At 48.2% G+C, this 25592-nt stretch overlaps 1 protein-coding gene across 1 annotated transcript in view; it reads right to left on the reverse strand.

Annotated features, from left to right (window-relative positions):
- LOC147736666 (lectin-like) overlaps positions 1-25592 on the reverse strand; it is an 87564-nt gene that overhangs the window by 38429 nt on the left and 23543 nt on the right. Inside the window, exon 2 of the mRNA XM_086952650.1 lies at positions 9142-9299. Coding sequence (XP_086808776.1) covers positions 9142-9299 — 158 coding nt within the window. The remainder of the gene's footprint in view (positions 1-9141; positions 9300-25592) is intronic.

The following is a 25592-nucleotide window of genomic DNA, read 5'->3' on the forward strand; positions in this document are numbered from 1 at the left end:
ATGATATTACTTACAGTTATTCATTTTCTATGTTGACTGCTCATTTCATGATATTATTTACAGTTATTCATTTTCTATGTTGACTGCTTATTCGTAATCCTGATTTTGTCACCATCAGGACATACTGTATTTAGTTTCACTTTCTCTCTTTTGTTTTCATTGTTCTAAAAGAGGGAGATGTGTTAAATCCTGATCATCTCCTTCCCTGCTGCTCAGCCTGTGTGTGTGTGATGTCATTGGAATGTTCCTGTGTGCATGGTTTGAATGTGTGGTCAGTTTGATTGAGTGGGCTGAGCAGCTGGATGCTGCTCCCGGTGGGGCCTCCTTCCTTCCTCCTTCTTACCTTCCTTTTTACCAATTTTAACCAATAAATACCTACTTAAGAATACCAACGTCTACTGGATCTACTTACCTAAAGAAGTACTTTTTTGAATGCCACACCCATGATGGCCCCCGGTGACGCCACCAGTTTCGCTGCGGTTTGTCCGTCAAGGGTTTAAAGTTTAACTGTTCATCGAACAGTACACCAAGGTACGAGAAAGTCTTAACCTGTCCAATCTTGTGTGACCCAATATTATAGGTAAACTTCCCTTTTTCTTTGACTCCTGCTGACATGACATAAGATTTTTCCAGATTTGCCAATAAGTCAAGTTTAGCCATGAAATCGACAAAGCCATCGATCAGCTTCTGAAGCCCCAGGGGTGTTCTGGCTAACAACACCGCGTCGTCCGCGTAGAGTAATACAGGCACCGCTCGGTGTCCTATTTGGGGTGAGTCCACACGCAATTTGAGTAGTTATTTGTCCAGCAGATTAATGTATATAGAGAACAGAAAAGGCGCCAAGATGCAGCCCTGCCTCACTCCACTTGTACATAAAAAGGGCTCAGTCCTGCTTCCCTCTTGGTTGTATCGAACTGTTGCGGAAGTGTTCCAGTGTAGGGCTTTTAGGAGGTCTACCAATGTTTGTTCCACTCCTAAGTTTTACAATATGGTCCAAAGTTTTTCTCTATTTACACGGTCAAAGGCCGCGGAGTGGTCCATGAACCCCATGTATATAGCCCCCTTGCCAGCGATGGTATATTTGGCTGTCTGGAGGTAGAGATTCAAACATTGATAGGTGATAGATCTGCCCTCCCCGAACTCATATTGTATGTCTGTCAGGACCTGGTTCTCCTCCGCCCATTCCTGCAAACGATTTAGAATAACACGGCCCAGTACCTTGGCCGTCACGTCTATGAGGGATATAGGACGGTAACATTGTGGGTCATCACGATTCCTTTTTTTATAAATCGGGACTGTGGTTGCCGTTGACCAGGAACAAGGCAGCCCTGCCACCACTGCCTCGTTCAGAACCCTCGTGAGTAGTGGAGCCCACAGATCTATGTTGCTCAGGTAGAGGTCGGGGGTATACCATTAGGGCCTGGTGCCTTGTTCTTGCTCAGTCCTGCTATTGCCAGTTCCACTTCTGCCAGGGAAAAGTCCAATCGTGTAGTTGGATTTAACCTTGGTCCTTCACCCTGGGTTAGTTGTCCTGTGTGGTTATAGAGGCTCTGGAAATGGGTCTGCCATTGTTCTGGTAAAATGGTATTTATTATTTTGGATACTCCTGGGTCCTGGAAACATGGGGTATTAATGACTTCCCAGAATCCCGAAATATCTCCCCTTTCTGCCGCCTCCCTTAAGTCCTCCCACGCTTGTATTTGTAAGCTCTTTTTACGGGATTTAAGGGCTTTTTTGTATTCTAATCTGTACTGAGCAATTTTAAGGTTATCCCTAGGGAGAGCCTTGAGACTAAGTTTAAGGTTTTTATGCACCTTGGTGCAGTCTAGGTCAAACCAACACGGGGTAAGAGCTACTTTACTGCCTTTGGAGGTCTTTAGTAGATTATCTACATGACATGAAATTTCTTCAAATGCACTGACCACCGTTGCTCCCCCCATGCTGGGATCAAGGCATATATTTATAGCGTTTTGCCCTTCTGTTATTAATCTTCTGTAGAATTTATCTCCATCTATCTTGGCCCACTTGATTCTCCTCCCCTGGTCCACTGCCTTTTCTATAATATCTGTTCTGTGTGAAGGTTTTTTAAAGTTAAAGCCTTTTAGTGCTAAGATCAGAGGGTTGTGGTCGCTAAAAATGCTTATGTCAATAGCCATGCTGCTGATACTTCTTTTTATGAAAGGTGAAACCAAAATAAAGTCAATGTACGAATGGCAGCCTCTGCCTTTGAATGTTGGATTAAGGTCTCCATTTCTGCCTAGCTCTATCAGGTCCATAGTATGGAGCAGGATGTGCCTTTTTGTTAGCTTCTCTAAGTCCCATCCCTCTACAGTGTGTGTAAAATGTGGGCCTTTAGATACGGTGCATCGCGACCAATCCTTATTCAGTGGTCTTAGATTCTCGCAAAGGTGGCAATTAAAATCCCCCATAAGTAATATACTAGGGGGGTTTGGTGTCCTAATTAATACATCCTGCTTATCTAGACGGGAATCCAGTTCTTTTGTAACGGACCCCTTTCCCATCGTGCCTACAGCATTGTACCAATTTAGTAAAAGGAGGTTGAGCCTTTTAAAGCGATACCCTACCGCTTGAATGTTTCGTGAATCCCAGTTATAATTAAACCAGGTCCCTTGAATAAGGAGGTCTACATACATTATTAATCCCCCAATCGCTCTCCCCCGATGGTGATTTTGTGGCCGGGACAGAAAAGCATTTATAACCCTCTATGCTATACAAATTTGGGGCAGCCGCCCATGTCTCTTGCAGGCATATGATTTGGAAGTTGTTTATGTATTTCCGCCATTCCTGGGATTCATATTTGGCTGCCAGTCCTGCAATATTCCAAGATATGATTCGGAGGCTATCCTGGTTATCCCCCAAGGGAAACCCTTTTGATTCCCTTAGTGAATGCGCTTCCTTGACTTCCCCTATTGTTACTATATTGGTACGGGGTTCAGGTATAATTTCGCTGTTCCGCCTAATTCGAACGAGTTTTATCTTTTGGTCTAGTTGCTCTGTCGTTTTTATTCCCCCTTTTTTTGTTTTCAGATTCCTTATACTAGCCCAACTGCCATCGCTATGTCCTAGGGTACTCGGTGTACGAATTCCTATCCTAGTAATCTCTTCCTCCTCTAATCTCTTCATGGGATGTAGAATACTGGTTTCCTCCAATACAAGTCAGTCCACCTCTTCAAGGGCGCTGAAACTGTTCCAGTGCACATGCTGAGATAGAAAAGGGTCATAGGCTGGGATGCCTTTGCAAGGCATTTGCCATTGGGGAAATCTATGCCGTGGTTCTAGCTGCTGAACCCAACTCTTGGGTGTTCTATTTGCCTGCATTGGTCTTTGGGGTATATTCGGGTAAAAATATGATAAATGTAAAGGGTGGATTTGTGTGTGAGATCTACTGGGGGGTGCGTTGCATATATAATTCACTGCAGCAATGTCTCTGAAATTAATTGTTATTATGTCCCCTGCTATTGTTTTTATTCCTCTCCCGATCCACTCCCCTCTTCTTACTGTAAGGATTTCGCCGCAGATATTTGGAGGTAGGGGTCTATTTACCTGTAACCATTGCACACATTTATTTTTTAGTTCGAAGTGTGTTTCCCTTTTTCCCTCTTTCAGGGGTGGGACTCCAGTCAAAACAACCACAAAGGGCAAGGCTTCAGGTGGGAGGTTGATTGTCTGGAATCAAGTCGATCTAAGGTACATTTTTTACTGGAGGGGGGTTTGTGATGGTCCTTTCTTTTAGGGTTTGACCTGTTTTGTCATTTGAGTCTTGGAGGGTTCCTTTGCCTTGATTTATTTGGGCCTGTGGGGTGGCACTAGCGGTACAGGGGTTAGGGGGTGTAGGGGCTTTTTCTACTATTGGGGTGTTCATTTGCCTGACTTTCTTTGGTCTATTTGCAGTAGGTTTATTGACTAATACTGCCTTGTCTTTTGGTGTCTTGTTGACCATTCCCCCTTCTTGTCCCGCTTTGGATAGTGTGCCGTCATGTCCCAATTGCAAAGTGGGGCCCACCCCCTTGTTGTTTATTAGGGATGTTAATCTGTCAATTTTTGACATTAGAGGTTTTATCAGGGCAGTGATTGTATCTTCTAGGTCTGCCTTAAGATCGGCTACCATGTTTGCCACCGAACAGGGTATTCCTGGTGTAGAGGTAGTTATAGGTGCCACTAAATTGTGATTTATTGTGTTATTTTGTCCCTTTTTCTTTCCCTGTGCTTTGCCTTCTCTAAATCTTTTTGCCTCAGTATTACTCAAGATCGCCTTTTCTGTCACAAACATGGTGCTTGCATTAGTCTGGGCGTTCACTGTATCCCTATTGCTCTCGGTAGGGGCCTGAGCACACGGGAGCTCGGCGAAGGAGGAGGTAACGCCAAGGCTTATGTCTGGGTCACCTGTAGCGTCTCTTTGACTACTGAAAGATCAGTTGCTGCTTCTTGTGTATCTTGGATGATTGTCATCGGTGGTACGGACATCCTCCTTTCTGTATTTGCTAAGGCGGTGGCTACAACCCCTATTGTCTGCTGTAGCATTTTGTCAATCACTGTGAGTGTAGGTACTGATTGTGGGGTGTCCCCCTTCTGTTTGGTACTGGATCTTAGGGTGGGCATCCTGGAGCTTTTAGTTATCTTCCTCATGCTAAGAAACTAGTCAATCACAACGTTGGAAGCTCGAGTAGCCGTTTACTTGTCAGGTTGTATAAATACCTTGTGTGATGCAGGAAGGAAAAGTTAGGGGGGGTGGCCCAGCCCGGCCTCTTCTGGCCTCTGAGGGCCGTAGAGGGCCCGCCCTTTGCCCGGGCTTCACCCAGCGTCCCGCTCGCGTCCCGCAAGGAATTGCCTCTGGGTACCTGGTAGCATGATCCACTATCACCAGGATAAACTTGTGCCCAGACGCAGTTTGGGGATCCATTGGTCCAACAATGTCAATCCCTACACATTCAAAGGAAACCCCCACCACAGGTAGTGGTAAAAGGGGGGACTTTGTGGTGCCACCTGATTTGCCACTGGCTTGGCAGGTGACACAGGAGGAACCCTGGTCATAATATTACGCTATGCTGACGGCTTAGCAGCTAAATAAACAATATTCTCAGATGCTTTGAAGAATCAATTTTACATGCTTAAAAGCATATAACCAATTCACAACAGTGAACTTTAACAATGAAAACATTAGGCAATGAGAGAACTGATGATTTTGGGGTTCCCCCTAACCTAGGGGGAGGACCAAGATGATACCTTGAACACAAGAGGCATAAACAAAAATCACATTTTGTTGAACTTCAGTGGTGGTCCCATCCTCTTAGGACCACCCCAAGCACAGTTATTGGCAAAAAAACAATCCCAATCAAAGGCCCTGCAAAGCATTATGGGTCGAGATTAGCAGTAGGCAGTGAATAATATAGTATCCAATATCAAAATAATTCTACAAAGAGCTGCAGTTCACCTAGTCGTTACTAGATGTCCCTCACATGTCAAATGCAAAACCTTTCAATCCCTTCCATCAAGCGTTTGCATGTGACTTGTGAGGGACATCTAGTAACCACCAGTTGAACTGCAGCTGTTTGTAGAATTAGTTTGATATTGGATACTATATAATATTCACTGCCCACTGCTTATCTCATCCCATAATGCTTAGCAGGGCCTTTGGTTGGGAATGTTTTTTTGCCAATAACTGTGCTTGGGGTGGTCCTAAGAGGATGGGACCACCACCAAATCGTTCAATAAGATGTGCTTTTTTTGTTTTCAAGGCATCTGTTTGGTACTCCCCCTAGGTTAGGGAGGATTCCAAAATCATAACCTCTCTCACTGCGTGCTAATTTTTCAGTTTCACTTTTGTGGCATTTATTTATGCATTTTAGCATATAAAGATAGGGATACTTATTTTATCAAAACTGACATTGTGCAGGATGCCATTTGCAATTATTTTGCAATTTTTGCACAGTGCAGACAAGTACACAGTTTCATCAGCTAGGCTACGCAGTCTACGTGTACGACGTGAAGTTCGAAGTATACTATATGCAGCTACGTGTAGTGCTGCTACGCAAACTACGCCCAGGCCTACACAGGAGCAACAAAACTCTTGGTGTCTTCAGACATGTGTGGCCAGTGGAAGTGAGGGACAATTCTGTCCGAAGTCTTGTTCTGGCCTAGCTGTCTTGCTAAGGGAATATCATGGGCTAGTGACAAAACGAAGCCCCTGAATGCCAAAGGTATGACCAACCTCCTGGAAGTACCAGGTTTGGGGTCTCTACTCTCTGAATACAGGAGCCCTTCATCCGAATAGATTCTATGGGTGCCACTAGCATTCCCAGCAGCATCAGCAGCAGCTTGCTGTCTGAGGGGTTCAAGAGAAGGGCAGTTCAACTGTGCCTGACCCAGATCTGCCCTGGAAGGGCCCCTGTCCCTACGAACTCCACCTGATCAGGTTCAAGCTCCTCTGGGACAGTTCCTTCTTCAGTCTCACAATCAGCTTCCTCGGAAGGCTGATCCTCACTCTGAGTCGGGGGGGGGGGACTGCCTTAACCCTACTGCTCATTTTCTTGGTAGTCAACTTGTCCATTATTTCAGAATCCAGGGCCTGTCCAGTGTTAGACTTCATGACCTGTGACCTAGTCACTGCAAGAACATGTGCTGAGATTCCTAACATTTCTGCATGTGTCCTAAACTCCACTTCAGACCAAGCTGAAATCTCTAGGACATTGCGAAGCAAACATTCTACAGGGAGGTCTGAACTAATCATAACCTTCTTAAGGCCAGTTACCCCTCCCCAGGAGAAATTATCAACTGCCATACTATGGGTAGTACTGACATTGCTGGCATTGATCACTTGGTACGTTTTACCAAGTATGACTTGTCCAGGCTCCACAAAGTCTGGTATCATCATTGTGACACTGGCACCTTTGTCCCTGTAGGCCTGAGCCTTTTCTCTCATTGATTAAAGGTGTTTGTCTGTACTTGCCCAGATTACTGGGGAGAGGAGGTCATATCCAGGCCTCCATCACAGATCAAAACAGCTTGAGTTGGCACTCTGACCAGGCCAGAGTCTATCTCAGTTCCCAGGGTTAACCCTACTCCACCCTTCTGTTGAGAACCACCACTTGGAGCTGAATTAGGGAGAACAGTTGCCTTAGCGGCAATGGTGGCTGGAGCTGTCTCCTATTTGGTGTAATCACTAGTCCATTGACTATTAACCTCACAAACTTGGCACATGGTTTTCTTTGGCCTTCTTTCTTTTTAGATTGGGGATCCCCACCATTAGAAGCTTTTTGGGGACCTTGTGAAGACTTCTGGTCTTCACCTTTCTCCCCACCCTTTTGGTCTTGCTTCTTTTGGTCATTACCTTGGTTCTGTACCTTCTGTTTCACCCTGGTTCTGAATCATTTGTCTGACTTTTTCCCAATTCTTGGGGAGAGGTCAGATCAGAGTCAAGCAAGTGCTGTTGCAACAACTGGTTCTGATAGTTATTAGGAATCTGTTCTCTCATGATTAGATTATACAGTCCTGTATAGTTACACACTTTACTGCCCAGCAACCAGCCCTCCAGAGCCTTAGTAGCACAATCTACAAAGTCAATCCAGTCCTGAGTCTGTGTCTTCTGAGTATCTCTGAATTGTATTCTATACTGGTCAGTGGAAAGGCCAAACCCATCTATTAGAGCACTCTTCAGGACTTTGTAATTATCAGCATCCTCTTCTATGACAGTGAGGAGCTTGTCTCTACATCTGTCTGCAAAGGAGAGCCACAAGATTGCTGCCCACTGCTCGTAGGGTACCTTCTATACTTTGCAGGCCCTCTCCAGTGCTGTTATCTATTTGTGGATCTCTTTGCTACTCTTCTAGGGAGGGACAATCTTGATAATTTTCTATGCTCGTAAGACCTATCCCTACTTCTAGGGACATTGCTGCCACCATGGGACTCTAGTCCCATCTTTTTTCTTGCTCTTTCAAGCTCTAGGGACTCTCTTTCTAAGGCTTCTCTTTGTTTCCTTATATCCAGTTGGGCTTCTCCAAACCTCAGCTGGCTCTCTCTCTTCTCCTGGGAGGTGTCCCTCCTATGAAAAGAGACAGAGGTCCCTACAGATGTATCAGAATGGTCAGATTCCACTGAAGGTGATCTGGGCCTTCTAGGCACACCCCCAACCTTTCCTGGTGGGACAAAGACAGGGCCACTTTGGCCTTCTTCATCTGCCTTTGGAACTGGCTATCCCAGGTCTAGGTCCTTATAACCTGCCTGGTCAACATCAAAGCCTCTTCCACTTCTGTTGCTTCCACCCACCCCCTACCCTTTCAGGCTCTAGAGCCTTCTTCTGGTCACCCAGCATTAACACCTCTCTGAGATGTTGGGAGGTAGCTTTCTTTTGTGTCTTCAGTTTCCTCATAGTATACAGAGCCCTAAAAAAGGGAATGTGGCATACATAAATGTTTGTAGCATACTGACATCTGGCAGGGAAACACTGGTTCCTGCCCCTGAAGACATAACTAGTGAGGTGTGGTGTATGCACTACCTACTCTAGTTGTTTACCTACTAAACTCTCTTGGGGAAGGGTGTTCTTAAGCCCTTAACACACAACTCCAAGTTCAGTAGAACTTACTGTATGTAAGCTTGTATTATATTTACCTCTGGTACCTTTAGTTTTTTTCAAATGATCAATCACTTGGTGCATCTTTACATTCGACATCCACTATTGACATCAAATTTTCCTCAGAGAAATTGATTAGTTGGTATACTCAAGGATGGAGTCACTCCCTCATTGTTTACAAATCTACATGCCATGTTTGGTACTTCACAAAATACTATTATTACTTTCTCTACTTCATACTTCATCCTCCCCTTGTCTTCCTTCTTTCTCTCTTTCCCACACTGTTCCATCAGCTACATGAACAGCATTTGTAAACACTGCCACCGCCTGAAAATGCCTCTACATCATTACTAACCAATGGCATACATCTATTCTCTCAATTTATTTGTCAAACTCTCACATTTATCTATTCTAAAATATTGGCATGTGGGCATTTCCATGAGCATAAGGAAAACTACTTAGCTGTTTATTAGGGTGGGTGACGCATGAAGGGGATACCCTGCAGAAGGCTGGCACCACTGAGACTAGACATGCACCGAAACATTGCCGCATACCTCAGCATCTGCCCAGGTGAGATAGACATCGATATATCGATAACAGGCATTATTACGCGCCTCCCAGTCAGTATCCCTCTTCCAGCGCTGTCCTCCATCAGGCTGATTTCTCTTGTAGGTGGTCTTTCTCAAGGTCCCGGGGGTCACTTCAGAGTCCGCTAGGGAGAAAAGCAACACAAGCACATTTAAAGCAGATTTTAATTTTACGTGCATCTTGTGGCCACAATATAAGAAGGACGTAGAACAATTCAATGGACTTTGACACCTTGATAATATAAATCGCAAAAATAAGTTTTATGAATGTTGCTAAGAGAAGCAGCATTTATTATTTTATTTGCCGGGGGGGGGCAGCAGTGCTGATTTTATTTAAAAAAAATACAGTTTACAGTGCTGTAAGCGTATTAAAACACTCCTGTGCATGACTAGGTAGAAGAGGCGAGTCTTTTTACTATGTCTACACTGATGATGACTTAGTAAAAAGACTTGTTTGGATCCATTTAGCAGATGATAGACTTTTAAGGCACATATTACACTGCGGGTGAAAGGTAAATAAAATCTGTTTTTGGATATTATTTCCAAAGCATCATTGCATTCAGAGCTCCTGTACTGCTGAGCCTACAGTGCCAAAGGATTATATGCAGGCTTCCGGGCACTCTTGTTCGGCCTCTGAATGCTTTTCACAAGCCAGTTGAGGGCTCCTATTCAGCCTGCAACCCTGAAGGCACCAGTCAGGCTGCTGTAGTGAGGACTCCTGTCCATTTTTTACAGATGGGGTCTCTTGTCTAATCTGCAGTGCAGGGGGCTCTTGTCTACCCTGCATCACCTAGGGCTCTTGTCTACCCTGCATCACCTAGGGCTCTTGTCTACCCTGGAGCACTGAGGGCTCTTGTCTACCCTGCACCACCTAGGGCTCTTGACTACCCTGCAGTGCAGAGGGCTCTTAACTACCCTGGAGCGACAAGGGCTCTTGGCTAACCTTCAGAGCCAATGTCTCTTTTCCACCCTGCAGTACAGAAGGCTCCTTTCCATCTTGCAGAACCAATGGCTCTTGCCAACCCTGCAGTGCCAAGGGTTGACGAACTCAAGAGCTCCAAGAAGAACTGCCGAGCCCTCGAGAAAGTCTGGAGAAGGGAACCGACACCGGACAACAGGACCTCCTTCAAACTTGCCACCCGGAAACACCACCAGCTGATCCGCGCCGCCAAGAAAACAGCATTCAAGGACCGGTTGGACAACAACGCACACAACTGCAAGGAACTCTTCAACATCGTGAAAGAGCTTTCCAACCCCAGCGCAGGAAACAACGACATCACCCCATCGCAAGACCTCTGCAACTCCCTCGCTTCATACTTCCACAACAAGATCGCGGACATACACAACAGCTTCAACAACCAACCAACGCACACCATGACCGAGCAACCATCCCCCACCACCACCCTCCACGCCTGGACCCCGATCAGCACCGAAGACACCATCCGCACGATGAACTCCATCCACTCCGGATCACCGACCGACCCCTGCCCTCACCACGTCTTCAACAAGGCCGACGCTGTCATCGCACCCCACCTGCGAGACATCATCAACACATCCTTCGACACCACCATCTTCCCTGAGAGCTGGAAACACGCCGAACTCAGCGCTCTACTCAAGAAACCAACAGCGGACCCCACCGACCTCAAGAATTACTGCCCCATCTTGCTCCTCCCGTTTCCAGCCAAAGTCATCGAGAAGACCGTCAACAAGCAGATGGCCGCCTTCCTCGAGACGAACGGATCCCTCGACCCCTCACAGTCCGGCTTCCGAGCCAACCATAGCACCGAGACCGCCCTCATCGCCGCCACCGATGACATCCGAGCCCTGATGGACAATGGAGAAACAGCGGCCCTCATCCTCCTAGACCTCTCCGCGGCATTCAACACGGTCTGCCACCGCACCCTAGTACGGCGCCTCAGCAACATCGGAATCCAGGACAAGGCGCTGGAATGGATCATCTCCTTCCTCGACGGAAGAACACAGAGAGTCCGCCTACCACCGTACAAGTCAGAGGCCTCCGAAGTCATCTGCGGCGTCCCCCAAGGATCATCTCTGAGCCCCACCCTCTTCAACGTCTACATGAGCCCCCTCGCGGCCATCGTACGCAAACACAACCTCAGCATAATCTCCTACGCCGACGACACCCAGCTGATCCTCTCCCTGACCAACGACCCCGCCGCCGCCAGAGCCAACCTGCACGAAGGGATGAAAGAGGTAGCCGAGTGGATGACGACCAGCCGCCTGAAACTGAACTCGGACAAGACGGAGGTCCTCATCCTGGGCTCCTCACCCTCCGCCTGGGACGACTCCTGGTGGCCTCCCACCCTGGGCACCGCACCCAAACCGACAGACCATGCACGCAACCTGGGCTTCATCCTGGACCCCTCCCTCTCCATGACCAGGCAAGTCAGCAACGTCTCCGCGGCGTGCTTCAACATCCTACGCATGCTACGGAAGATCTTCTGGTGGATCCCCACCGAGACCAGGAAGACCGTCACCCAGGCCCTCGTCACCAGCCGACTGGACTACGGCAACGCCCTCTACGCCGGTACCACCGCCAAGCTCCAGAAGAGACTCCAGCAGATCCAGAACGCCTCAGCCAGACTCATCCTCGACATCCCACGAACCAGCCACATCTCCGGACATCTGAGAGACCTTCACTGGCTCCCCGTCAACAAAAGAATCACCTTCCGCCTCCTCACCCACGCACACAAAGCCCTACACGACCAAGGCCCGAGCTACCTCAACAGCCGAGTCAACTTCTACGCTCCCAAACGCCACCTCCGATCAGCCAACCACGCCCTCGCCGCCGTCCCCCGCATCCGAAGAGCGACTACAGGAGGAAGGTCCTTCTCCTACCTGGCCGCCAAGACCTGGAACTCCCTCCCTCCCGACCTGCGCCTGACCCAAGACCACCTCTCCTTCAGGAAGAAGCTGAAGACCTGGCTGTTCGAGCAGTAGCGCCCCCCCCCCCCCCCCCCCCCCCAGCGCCTTGAGACCCTACGGGTATGTAGCGCGCTTTATAAGTGTCACTGATTGATTGATTGATTGACTCTTGGCTAACCTGTATTGCCAAAGACTATTCTATACCCTGCACCATGGAGAGCTCTTGTCCACACTGCAGCACTGAGGGCTCTCTCCTACCTTGCAGCACCGATGATTCTTGTCTACCCAAAAATGCTGTAGGCTCTTGTCTAACCTGCAGCTTTGAGGGCTCTTGTCTACTCTAGAATACCAAGGTCTCTTGTCTCCCCTGCAGTGACAAGGGCTCTTGTATTCCCGGCAGCACAGAGGGCTATTGCCTACCCTGCAACGCATAGGGCTCTTGTCTAACCTGCAGCACCAAAGGGTCTTGTCTATCCTGCAGCACCGAAGGCGCTTGTCTACCCTAGAATTAGGAGGGGCAAAGAATTTTGCTACACCGACGGAGTTTGCTGAGTTTTACCCACTCAACGCAGAGCGTGCAGCTCGAAAAGCTCTGAAAAGTGACTCGGAGCAGAGTGTTTTCTATCCCGTGGCCAATGTTAAGTTGGAAAGCGTGAGGGAGAAAAATTGCATGCTAGACATCCTCCCAGCAAGATTTCTTAACACGGGTGGTGACAGAAGGTCTCAACCACTTGCGTTGAGAAATCTGCTGCTCAGGTTGAATACCTCTAGTAGAATATCTACTCATGCCGCAGAAAGAAACAGCACCCTCTGGCACAACGCGCAGTGCAGTTCGCTATGGTTTTACAGCATGGGACAAACTCCCAGTGTTAAAAATCATTGTGAGCAGCGCAACTTACCACACTCCATCGCTCGCTGTACTCCGTGGAGCACGGGGAGTTTTTTTGGGACTTTGCGGAGTTTCGCGGAGCAGAACTTGTAAAATTCCACCCAGGCCTACCTATAATACTGATGGCTCTTGTCTAACTTACAGTGCTTTGGGTTCTTAGCTCTCCTAGAATGTTGAGGGCTCTTCCCTGTCCTGCAGTGTTGAGGGCTCTTGTGTTAGAATGCAGAGGGCTCTTGCCTACCAGGAAATGTTTAAGGCTCTTGTCTAACCTAAAGCTCTGAGGGTTCTTGTCTACTCAGCAGCGTTAAGGTCTCTAGTCTTCTCAAGAATGCTTAGGGCTTTTGTTTACTCTAGAATGCCGAGGGCTCTTGTATAACTGGCAGCGCTGATGATTCCCTACCCTGCTGTGTGTGTCTCCTGTCTACTCTAGAATGCTTAGAACTCTTGTCTACCCTGCAGCACTGAGGGCTCTTGCCTACCCTGCAGTGCTTTGGGTTCTTATCTCTCCTGGAATGTTGAGGGTTCTTCCCTGCCCTGCAGTGCTAAGGGCTCTTTTTTACCATGCAGTGCTTTGGGTTCTTTCTTATCTCTCCTAGAATGTTGAGGGCTCTTCATTCTCCTCCAGTGCTGAGGGTTCTTGACTAACCTTCAACTCTGAGGGCTCTTGTATACTCAGCAGCATTGAGGTCTCTAGTCTTCTCAAGAATGCTTAGGACTCTTGTTTACTCTAGAATGCCGAGGGCTCTTGTCTAACTGGCAGCGCTGAGGGCCCTTCCGTACCCTACAGTCCAGAGGTCTCCTGTCTACTCTAGAATGCTTAGAACTCTTCTCTACCCTGCAGCACTGAGAGCTCTTGTCTACCCTGGAGCATTGAGGGCTCTTGTCTACCCTGTAGCACTGAGGGCTCTTGTCTACCCTGTAGCACTGAGTGCTATTGTTTACCCTGGAGCACTGAGGGCTCTTGTCTACCCTGGAGTACTGAGGGCTCTTGTCTACCCTGGAGCACTGAGGGCTCTTGTCTACCCTGGAGCACTGAAGGCACTTGTCTACCCTAGAATTAGGAGGGGCAAAGAATTTTGCTACACCGACGGAGTTTGCTGAGTTTTACCCACTCAACGCAGAGCGTGCAGCTCAAAAAGCTCTGAAAAGTGACTCGGAGCAGAGTGTTTTCTATCCCGTGGCCAATGTTAAGTTGGAAAGCGTGAGGGAGAAAAATTGCATGCTAGACATCCTCCCAGCAAGATTTCTTAACACGGGTGGTGACAGAAGGTCTCAACCACTTGCGTTGAGAAATCTGCTGCTCAGGTTGAATACCTCTAGTAGAATATCTACTCATGCCGCAGAAAGAAACAGCACCCTCTGGCACAATGCGCAGTGCAGTTCGCTATGGTTTTACAGCATGGGACAAACTCCCAGTGTTAAAAATCATTGTGAGCAGCGCAACTTACCACACTCCATCGCTCGCTGTACTCCGTGGAGCACGGGGAGTTTTTTTGGGACTTTGCGGAGTTTCGCGGAGCAGAACTTGTAAAATTCCACCCAGGCCTACCTATAATACTGATGGCTCTTGTCTAACCTACAGTGCTTTGGGTTCTTAGCTCTCCTAGAATGTTGAGGGCTCTTCCCTGTCCTTCAGTGTTGAGGGCTCTTGTGTTAGAATGCAGAGGGCTCTTGTCTACCAGGAAATGTTTAAGGCTCTTGTCTAACCTAAAGCTCTGAGGGTTCTTGTCTACTCAGCAGCGTTAAGGTCTCTAGTCTTCTCAAGAATGCTTAGGGCTTTTGTTTACTCTAGAATGCCGAGGGCTCTTGTCTAACTGGCAGCGCTGATGATTCCCTACCCTGCTGTGTGTGTCTCCTGTCTACTCTAGAATGCTTAGAACTCTTGTCTACCCTGCAGCACTGAGGGCTCTTGCCTACCCTGCAGTGCTTTGGGTTCTTATCTCTCCTGGAATGTTGAGGGTTCTTCCCTGCCCTGCAGTGCTAAGGGCTCTTTTCTACCATGCAGTGCTTTGGGTTCTTTCTTATCTCTCCTAGAATGTTGAGGGCTCTTCGTTGTCCTCCAGTGCTGAGGGCTCTTGACTAACCTTCAACTCTGAGGGCTCTTGTATACTCAGCAGCATTGAGGTCTCTAGTCTTCTCAAGAATGCTTAGGACTCTTGTTTACTCTAGAATGCCGAGGGCTCTTGTCTAACTGGCAGCGCTGAGGGCCCTTCCGTACCCTACAGTCCAGAGGTCTCCTGTCTACTCTAGAATGCTTAGAACTCTTCTCTACCCTGCAGCACTGAGAGCTCTTGTCTACCCTGAAGTGCTGAGGGCTCTTGTCTACCCTGAAGTGCTGAGCGCTCTTGTCTACCCTGAAGTGCTGAGCGCTCTTGTCTACCCTGAAGTGCTGAGCGCTCTTGTCTACCCTGAAGTGCTGAGCGCTCTTGTCTACCCTGAAGTGCTGAGCGCTCTTGTCTACCCTGAAGTGTTGAGGGCTCTTGTCTATCCTGTAGTGTTAAGAGCTCAGGTCTACGTTAGCATACAGAGATCTCTTGTCTACTTTGACGCACCAAGGGCTTTTGATCACAGTCTTCTTTACCAGTGAACCGTTGCAAAGTTATGAATTTTTGCCCTTTTTGAAATTTTTTCACCTTTACATGTTAGTTTTTGGTGGACATTTTCTATGCACAGAGGCTTTAGGCAAAATATGTAGGAAAAGATAGAATTTATAGAGCGCACTAAAACACGGATGTGCCAAATAGCTAGACATAGCACATGCAGAACCCTTTGTTGGTCTCAAACATTGGTCCATGAAACATAGATTGTCACAGGAGTAGCTGCAGTGCAGAGGGTTCTTGTCTACCCTGCAGTACTGAAGGCCCCTGGCTACCCTGTAGCTCCAAAGGGTCTTAACCCCCCTGCAGTTCCATGGGTTCTTATCAACCCTGTAGCTGCATCAGTGAGATTATAATATTATGTCCTTTTTAGGTCGAGGACCGTAGCTTGCGCTTGCGCAGTCTCGGCTCCGAGACTTAATGTTTCTTAGTACAGCGCTTGAATCCGCCCCTCTTCTCCATTGGCTGGCTTCCTAAACGGAGGCCAGCCATTGGAGGAGAGGGGCGGCACTCCGTTCAAGCCCCGTCTTTTTCCGATTTCGGGCGTCTTTTTCGCTTCTTTCTTGTTTTCTTTCTCTCCTCTTCCCATTGGCTGGAATTTTACCTTCCAGCCAATGGAAAGAGGAGAGAAAGAAAACCACGCCCCCGAATCGGAACATTTCGCCGCTTTGCTGAAGCCATTTCTGCCCGACTGGCGCCGGGAGAAGTATGCTTGTTCTCCTGCGCCCTCGTTGTTTGTCTCCTGCCCCCTCGTTGTTTGGTTTTGCTCTCCTGCCCCACCTCGTTGGTTGTGCTTGTTTCTCTAGCGCCCGTAAAATATGGCCAAATCCCATATTCTTAATCATGCTGCAACTATTTAATTGTAAAAGGTCTTGAAGGCATTTTTATCCCGGACATTCTCGCAGTGATGGCCGCCATTTTTTGATCGGCAGCGGCGCCCAGCTCTAACGGCGCTTATCGATGCAGCTGATACAGTGGGACCGGGCCTTGCGCGGCAGCGAATCCCTACCTTCTGGGTCACCCGCAACGAAGAGAAGACGGAGCACTCCACAACCTCCCTCGGAACTTGGGAAGCCTGCAAGACATGGCTGCCTGCCCGGGAGATAAAGGATCAGTGCACCGAGCTGCAGCGTGAAGTAGACTGGGCAGAAGCCTTGCAGGGGGCACCATGCGAACAGAGAAGGACCCGGTGAGTCGCCCTGGCCCATGTTTATGGAATAGCGAGAGATCTGACTGCCCTAGAAGACTAGCTGATGGTTGCCTGACTCCAAGAGGGTGCCCGAGAACTGAGTTAGGGGCCCGTGTTGTGTGCAATAGAGACGGCCTGAGATCGGCGTCTGCAGCTCACATGGTGTGCGGGCGATGTATGTCATAGGGTGTGACCTTCAGGATTCTGGGGGGGTCGTGGGAGTGTAGGTCAGAGAGGGAGGGCTCATATATGTCACAGGGTGGGGTGAACTCTTCAGGACCCTTCTGGGAGTGTGTGTGTTGCCTTATGTCATATGGTGGAGTGACATCTGCTGTATTCTGGGTGTGTTTGAGATGGGGGCTGTATGTCATAGGGCAAGGGTGTCATTTTCAGCATCCTGTGGGGGTGATGGGAGGGGGCTGTATGTCATAGGGTGGGTGACCACTTCAATATCCTTCTCGGTGTGTGTGTGGTGGGGGCTGTATGTCATCGCGTGGAGTGACCATCTTCAGCATCCTTCGGGGGTCGGAGTCTTCATGGTATGGGGGTTGTAATTCTAGACTGCAACTGGTATCTTCAGTACCATTTGCAATAATGGGGAGGGGCTTAAGTGAGAGCCACTATATAAATGCAGAGAGTGAACCTGTAGGTATGTGGGTTTTGGTGGTCTTAGTAAAATATCTTTGACATGGGTAGACGTATCTGAATGTGATAAGTGGCTAGGGTGGTACCTGTTAAAAACTTGCTGGGCCCCTAAGGCGACTCATCACGGTAGGAGCAAACCCTTAGGAACTTTGCATTCTTCAGGTTGTCTGTCTAACGTACTATTGATAAGGGTAGACATCACTGAAGTTTCTGTTCGGTTATATGACTGATAATCCCCGGTGCAGCATGGCTGTGCTTTGCAGGTGAAGTGTGACTGAGAGGAGGATAAAAGCCTGTGGTGGCGTGCATTCTTGGAGTTTTATGTGTAAATAGTCGATAGGATCGGCAGAGATGACTTCCCTGCGTGGTATGTGTCACAGGTCTTCGGGTGATACCTCAATCAATCAATCAATCACAGCATTTATATATAGCGCACTACTCACCCAGAGGCTCTCAAGGCGCTAGGGGAGGGGGGTCTGCTACTGCTCGAACAGCCAGGTCTTGAGTTGCTTCCTGAAGGTGAGGTGGTCCTGGGTCAGGCGGAGGTGGGTCGGGAGGGAGTTCCAAGTCTTGGCGGCGAGGTAGGAGAAGGACCGTCCCCCTGTGGTGGCTCTTCGGATGCGGGGGACGGCGGCGAGGGCGTGGCCGGTCGATCGAAGCTGGCGTTTGGGAGCGTAGAAGTTGAGGCGGCTGTTGAGGTATCCTGGGCCTTGGTTGTGTAGGGCTTTGTGTACGTGGGTGAGGAGACGGAAAGTGATTCTCTTGTTGACCGGGAGCCAGTGCAGGTCTCTCAGGTGTCCGGAGATGTGGCTGCGACGGGGGATGTCCAGGATGAGTCGTGCTGAGGCGTTCTGGATCTGCTGGAGTCTCTTCTGGAGGTTGGCAGTGGTTCCAGCGTAGAGGGAGTTGCCGTAGTCCAGATGGCTGGTGACGAGGGCCTGGGTGACCGTCTTCCTGGTCTCGGTGGGGATCCACCGGAAGATCTTACGTAGCATGCGCAGGATGTTAAAGCACGACGAGGAGACGGCGTTGACCTGTCTGATCATGGAGAGGGAGGAGTCCAGGATGAAGCCCAGGTTGCGTGCGTGGTCTGTTGGTTTGGGTGCGTTGCCTAGGGCGGGGGGCCACCAGGAGTCGTCCCAGGTGGAGGGTGAAGATCCCAGGATGAGGACTTCCGTCTTGTCCGAGTTCAGTTTCAGGTGGCTGTTCTTCATCCATTCGGCTACCTCTTTCATCCCTTCGTGAAGGTTGGCTCTGGCGGTGGCCGGGTCGTTGGTGAGGGAGAGGATCAACTGGGTGTCGTCGGCGTAGGAGAGGATGTTGAGGTTGTGCTGGCATGCGATGTCTGCGAGGGGGCTCATGTAGATGTTGAAGAGGGTTGGACTGAACGTGGAGCCTTGAGGAACGCCGCTGATGACTTTGGTGGCTTCTGATCTGAACGGGGGAGGCGGACTCTCTGTGTCCTTCCGGCGAGGAAGGAGATGATCCACTCCAGTGCCTTCTCTTGGATTCCAACGTTGCTGAGGCGCTGCACTAGTGTACGGTGGCAGACAGTGTTGAAGGCCGCAGAGAGGTCTAGGAGGATGAGGGCTGCTGTTTCTCCGTTGTCAAGCATGGCTCGGATGTCATCGGTGGCTGCGATCAGGGCGGTCTCGGTGCTGTGGTTGGCCCGAAAGCCAGACTGCGAGAGGTCGAGGGATCCATTTGTCTCGAGGTAGGCGGCCAGCTGCTTGTTGACAGTCTTCTCAATGACTTTTGCAGGGAACGGGAGCAGCGAGATGGGGCGGTAGTTCTTGAGGTCGGTGGGGTCGGTGATGGCTTCTTTAGTAGAGCCCTGAGTTTGGCGTGCTTCCAGCTCTCCGGGAAGGTGGCGGTGTTGAAAGAGGTGTTGATGATGTCCCGCAGGTGGGGTGCGATGACAGCGTCGGCCTTGTTGAAGATGTGGTGAGGGCAGGGGTCGGTCGGAGATCCGGAGTGGATGGAGTTCATCGTGCGGACGGTGTCTTCGGTGCTGATCGGGGTCCAGGCGCGGAGGGTGGTGGTGGGGGGCGGTGGTTTGGTCGTGGCGTGCGTCGGTTGAGTGCTGAAGCTGTTGTGTATGTCCGCGATCTTGTTGTGGAAGTAGGAGGCGAGGGAGTTGCAGAGGTCTTGCGACGGGGTGATGTCGTTGTTTCCGGCGTTGGGGTTGGAGAGCTCTTTAACGATGTTGAAGAGTTCCTTGCTGTTGTGTGCGTTGTTGTCCAGTCGTTCCTTGAATGCAGTTTTCTTGGTGGCGTGGATTAGTTGGTGGTGTTTTCGGGTGGCGAGCTTGAGGGCAGTCATGTTGTCCGGTGTTGGGTCTCTGCGCCAGGCTCTCTCGAGGGCTCGGCAGTTCTTCTTGGAGCTCTTGAGTTCGTCGGTGAACCATGGGGCCTTCTTGCTGCCGGGTCTGCTTGGCGGGGTCCTCAGAGGGGCGAGGTCGTCTGCGCCGTCGCTGATCCACTTCGTGAGGTTGGTGGCCGCTTGGCTGGGGTTTGCTGCGCTGGTGGGTGGGTTCTTGCTTAGGGAGGTCACGAGCTGGTTGGCTGTGATCTTGTTCCAGCTTCTGCGTGCAACCTGTTGCTGGTGGTGGTGGATCATGGTCCTTTTGAAGCTGAAGTGGACGCAGCTGTGGTCCGTCCAGTGGAGTCCGGTGGCGTGGCTGAAGGTGATGTCCTTGCTGGATGAGAAGACGGGGTCGAGTGTGTGTCCGGCGTAGTGGGTGGGGGTGGTCACCAGCTGCTTGAGTCCGAGGTTTGCGAGGTTGTCCAGCAGGGTGGTGGTGTTTCGGTCATTGTTGTTCTCCAGGTGGAGGTGGTATTCCTGGGCAGACCAAACCTCCTCAGAGTCGGTCTGTTCGACTTTTGGGTAATTTGCGGTTCGACAGACGCAGGCTTATTCTGTTTGAGGTCAGGTTATTACTTGCAGACCTCTGCCTTTATTTCATTGTATCTGCTGAGGTAGAGAGGTGACAGCTCCCTGTGTTAACCCTGTGGGTTTCGGGTGGCTGTCAATAGAGAGAGTGTACGTAGTGACTGCACATAGAGGTTGTGATGGCCACGCATCGAGTGGGTTTGTGGGGCATTTGTTTGTAGTCTAACTGAGCTCCAGTAAACACGTGTTGAGTATCTGGTAGGGTTCAGGTTCTTTTTTAAATTTACTGCCTTGCATTGTTTATGTTTCCCACTTTGCTGTGCTATAATAGACTTGTCATGAATCTCAAGTTGTGACGTCATGTAGATCATCTGAACCTTTTTTCTTTGCATTATGGGGTTGTAGTTCTTTTTTCGTACTTTGAAAAGCTTTTCTGCAAGTACTAGAGTGCAAAGAAGCAAACAACTGTAAAAACTCCTCACACGAACAGCTGTTTTGTAAGCCAACATCGCTTTATATGCTGACATTTTCAAGTTCAAACTTCTAATAAGATGCGCAAAGCAAGTCATGGAATGCAAAATTGTGCTCCAAATAGATGCCAGGAGTTAGTTATGGTGTCAGGCGCAATCCTGTGTGTGGTTAATAAGCCAGTATCTACAATTTGTAGTACAGTTGACAGTTGTTACCATGGTTCACATGCCTTTCAACCTTTTCATTTTTGGATACTTTTCTACCATTTTCCACACTCTGCATAGATGTCCAGTACCATAAACTGAAACTGTTTTCAAATATGACTTTTCAGTAAAGTTAAAGTGTAAATTGACTCCAATTCTAAGCCGATTGTAAAAGTTCTACCCCCTTAGTACTGAAGTTACGCCAAACAGCAAATGCTAACTCGGAATTTTCAAATGAACAGAATGGCTGTTGTCTTTCAGGGTTATGTACACATCATTCCTTCTTCATGGGGGACAGTGGTTAAGGCAAGAAGGGAAGCCTGTTGAATGCTTCGTACCATGGGACGGGGAACGTGACTGTTGTAAGCACGATACATCCTACGCAGACCCACCTTGAAATATCCACAAGATTATAAAAGCCAGCAAGCAGCTGGGACCTTTTTAGTCTGAAACCTAACTTTAATACTAACTTCCTCTTTTGATTTGAATATTGTCTGATGGTTACTGCTCCATATAATGTCGGCATTTTTCTTTTGCTTTGGTCATTTTTTTGTATCCTGTATGAATTTATTTTACCGCGGAGCAGTTGCTCTTTGGCAAGCCTTAGTGCTCAGTTTCACTCTCCATATGTAGGTCTCGCCTACAGACAGCTTTTAGCCGTTGTGTTTAGACTTTGTGACAATAGAACTAATTACAGCAGCTTTGGTTCAGCCAGTTAATTGACTTTCTTGTCGGTGTCCTCGTATTTCATGGTTTTCCTTTCCGTCCTTGTGCTTGCTCCTCCAGTTGACGCATAGGGTCTATACCATCATTTTGATTGGATGGCTTCTACTTTTTCACAGGTCCACACCAGGAAATGGAGGCCATGTGTGGCTCTGTGTGTGTGTGGCTCTGTCTGTGTCTGTGTGAGTGTGGCTCTGTGTGTGTATAGGTGGCTCTTTGTGGGTGGCTCTGTGTGGGTGGCTTTGTGTGTGTGGCTCTGTGTGTGGGTACAAATGCAATAGGTCTCGCATTTGCGAGAGATTAAGCTATTGGCATTGTAAATGGCAATGCCATGTATTTATATGTTCTAAAAACAAAAACATAAATAAAAATAATGTCATGAGCAATGCCAATAGCTCAAACTTTAACAATGCCGAGACCATTGCATTGTAAATGCTTGTTTCTACATTGACAGTGTAAGACCTCCTGTGATGTCAAGAGGGGTAACATCTCATGAAACACTATTTCCTATAATCTCAGTGATGTTAACTTTTACATGATGTCACTTTCCTAGAAATAATGTCAGGTTTTGGAGGGTGAGTGATGTCAGTTCCACTACCTGCATGTATTTCTGAATATTTCTTACACATTTGATAAATATTTGCCATTTTTTGTTGTGAGCAAAATCCCTATTAATCAGGTCAATATGAATATGCCTGAGGTATCAGAGTCTTCTATACCCATGAATCTTTGCGATGTTACTCATTTTTGCCCTTGCGAAGGTTGTCAGTTTCCTTCATCTTTACATGTCGTCAGTTTTTGGTGGATATTTTGGTAGAACAAACTCTCAATGGGAGCTCAGAGGGAAAAGTAGGACTGGGTCGCCCTCCACTCATACATAGACCAACAGCAAAAGACCCAGTACAACGGACGTTAATTTGTGTCAGTCTGTGAAGGAGACGAAGCGCTCAGCACGAGATATCACACATTTTCTTTCTCTATTTTCTTTGAGAATCAAGTGACTACCGATGATGAGACAGGGGCTTGTCTGGAAATTACATACCAGTTACCCCGCTGGTGGTGTTTCCGTGAGGTGTCATTTGTTTCTCGCACATTTTTTCTAAGCAGAAGTAGGTCCAACACTGAGGGTGTGGATCCCTGTTATTGACCTCGATGGCCCAGATAACTTATACTTTTTGTTCTGTGTGTCTGTCAAGGAAAATGGGCCTTTTTAACTTGAATTTGGGCACAGTGCAGTGAATGGTCTCCTCATAAATTGCAGGGCACTGGAATAGGTAGCAGTACACATAGACTGCTCTATTTCTTTAGTAACTGACACAAATTGACGTTCATTGAACTGAGTCTTTTGTTGTTGGCCCGGATATTTTGCTAGACCTGACGAATAGCTGGTCAAAGAGGCTGCAGTTCTGGCATCCTCCAGGTGCAGACAGGCACTGACGGGCTTGCCTTTGGTGCTCCTACTGCACGCATCTGCTGTGATTTTTTAGGCGACTCCAGAGGAGATACGCCTGGATCGCCAGCCTGCCTAAAACAGCATCAGTGCTGTGGCAAACCAGGAAATTACTTCTCTGACTCTCTCTGCACAAACAGCCGAGTACCATTGCGGACAGGAAAGCCATGGAGCCTTTAACAAGAAGAAACTGGACCTCCCTTTATTAAAATGCGGCACAGATTAGAAATGACAAATCAATTATCTAACATATAAAGAATTCAGAGCACATGCCCTGCAGTAGCTGTGTGTTCTGTTGTGATTTTTCCACTGCACAGGAGTCCAGATTTTCAAACCAAAACGCCAGGTAAAGCTGTTGATTTTGTTTCTTTGTCAAGATGCCTGGATTGAGTAAGATTTGGAATTTGTGCTGTCGTAGTTCTGGAGATGCTCGATTGGAAGAGGCTCAGCCTGCTCCTCCTGAAGGCACCCCTTATTTTGATATATATGTGAAACACGGTCTTGGCCCTATTTTGTTTAGTACACTATGGCACAAATATACAAAGGACAATTACGAGTTGCAGTGGGCTTTGACGGGCACCTTTAATAAACAAAAAATGTGTTTTTTACTGGAACAGTTATTTATGAAAAGAAGTAGACAATCCATGTTTGACTCCCTCAGGACTTGGCAGAAGGAGGCCAGACAGAGACGGTTAAAGATGGAGAGGGATGCACATAAAGGGAAAATGCAAACATTTAAACAGAAAGCTGTGGCATATGATGAAGAAAAACAAGAGTCAGGAATTGAATGTGAAGATAGGAGATTTTGATTGCACATTGATAAGTAGGGGTGGGCGTAGTTCGCGAAGTAGAGCTACGCATAACTACGTGAAGTGCACTTCACAATACGCAAGCTATGCGTAGCACTTCGCGAAGTGCGTAGTAGCATGTTCGCACTGTGCAAGATATTGTTTTCAAAGATTGCACAGTGCGGACAAGCATCCGGCACTGTGCAATCATTGAAAACGGCATCTTGCACAGTGCGAGCTGTACTTTTCTGCTGCTCGAGTTGATTTGTACTCGAGCTGCAGCTTTCTCAACGCGGACTGGTAGTTTCTCATCGCGAGCGGTCACGAGCATGCATGGCCACTCGCAATAAGACACCTGACCTCCCCACGTTGAGAATCTCGCTGGGAGGGTTTTTTTCCGTGCTCGCGATCGCGAACAAGGAAAAAGTCTCGCGAGGATGTCATTTTGCTTGCTCGCTGTCGCCAACTTTACATTGAGGACCGCGAGCAAGCAAAAAATTACCGCTGCACTACGCTACGCATGTTTGCACTGTGTTACGTGCGGTTCGCGTAGTGCGAAGTTGCGCAAACTTCGCAAACTTCGCGAGCGTAGCGTAGTGCTTTGACCAGTGTTATTGGTAAGTCATATTTAGCCAAGGAGTAAGACAATACTTTTGTAGAAGAGTTGTTAGATAGTTGACCCCCGCCCCATATGCTCCATAGAGAACATACCCTACTGTTCCTTTGCAGTTGCACCAGTCTGTCTCATCTGTTTTGGTTGCTCCTGTATTTACCGCTATTACTCTTACAGATTCGGTTACGGCACCTTCCCCTGCTTCTTTGTCCTCGTCTTCTTTGATGACTGTGACTTCTAGTACTTCTACTGTTTCAACACATGTGCCCGCTGCTCTTTCTCCTCCGGTGCAAACCCTGGCTACCATTGTACCTACTGGTTCTGTTGTTTCTTCTCCTCTGGTTATTCATTCTCCATTACCTCAGGATGTTGGCACGCTAGTACGAGGGTTTGAGGACAGAGATTGGGTGAAATTTAGGGAGCGTATGGGCCCATTTGTGTGATCTGAGGTACTGGATAAAGAGAAACAAGGAGTAGCTGAACAGGCTGCATGGTGGGCTCGAAATAAGCTTTACAGTGTTAAGGATATTTGGAAAGTCACGTGAGATTTTTAACCCTTTATACCTCAACATGCCCTTAAATACGTCTGCTGCATTGATTAATCTCCGACAAACACCTATCAGATCAAAAGCGCCTCAAATTCTATTCAATATTAAAGATCATGTATATGTCACTGATTTAGAGCCAGTCCAAGTGTTTGGGAATACTACAACTTTAGTTGCCTATAGGGGTAAATTACTCAAGAAGAGCCCTACCCTGGAAGCTCAGTTCCTGATGTGAGAGGTTCATCCTATTTATCATCTGGAGATACCTGAATTAACTGATCAGCATGGAGCAGTTACTAGAGCAGTTGGAGCAGCTAATTTCCAGGAACAATGGGTTTATACTCGGTGGAAAAGAGGTGATGTTTTAGCCCTTAAGGCTCGTCTGCCTGACCCAAGGAAAAATCCTACAGCTTATTATAAAGAATTAACAGAGGTTGCTTCTTCTACCGTGATGACTCTTGCTGATAATGAAATGGTTTTTGGTCTTCTCTTTCTGGTGGATGATTGGAGACAGGTTCATACTGAGG

Source organism: Lissotriton vulgaris, chromosome 1_2 (assembly GCF_964263255.1).
Source record: "Lissotriton vulgaris chromosome 1_2, aLisVul1.2, whole genome shotgun sequence".
Taxonomy (NCBI): Eukaryota; Metazoa; Chordata; class Amphibia; order Caudata; family Salamandridae; genus Lissotriton; species Lissotriton vulgaris.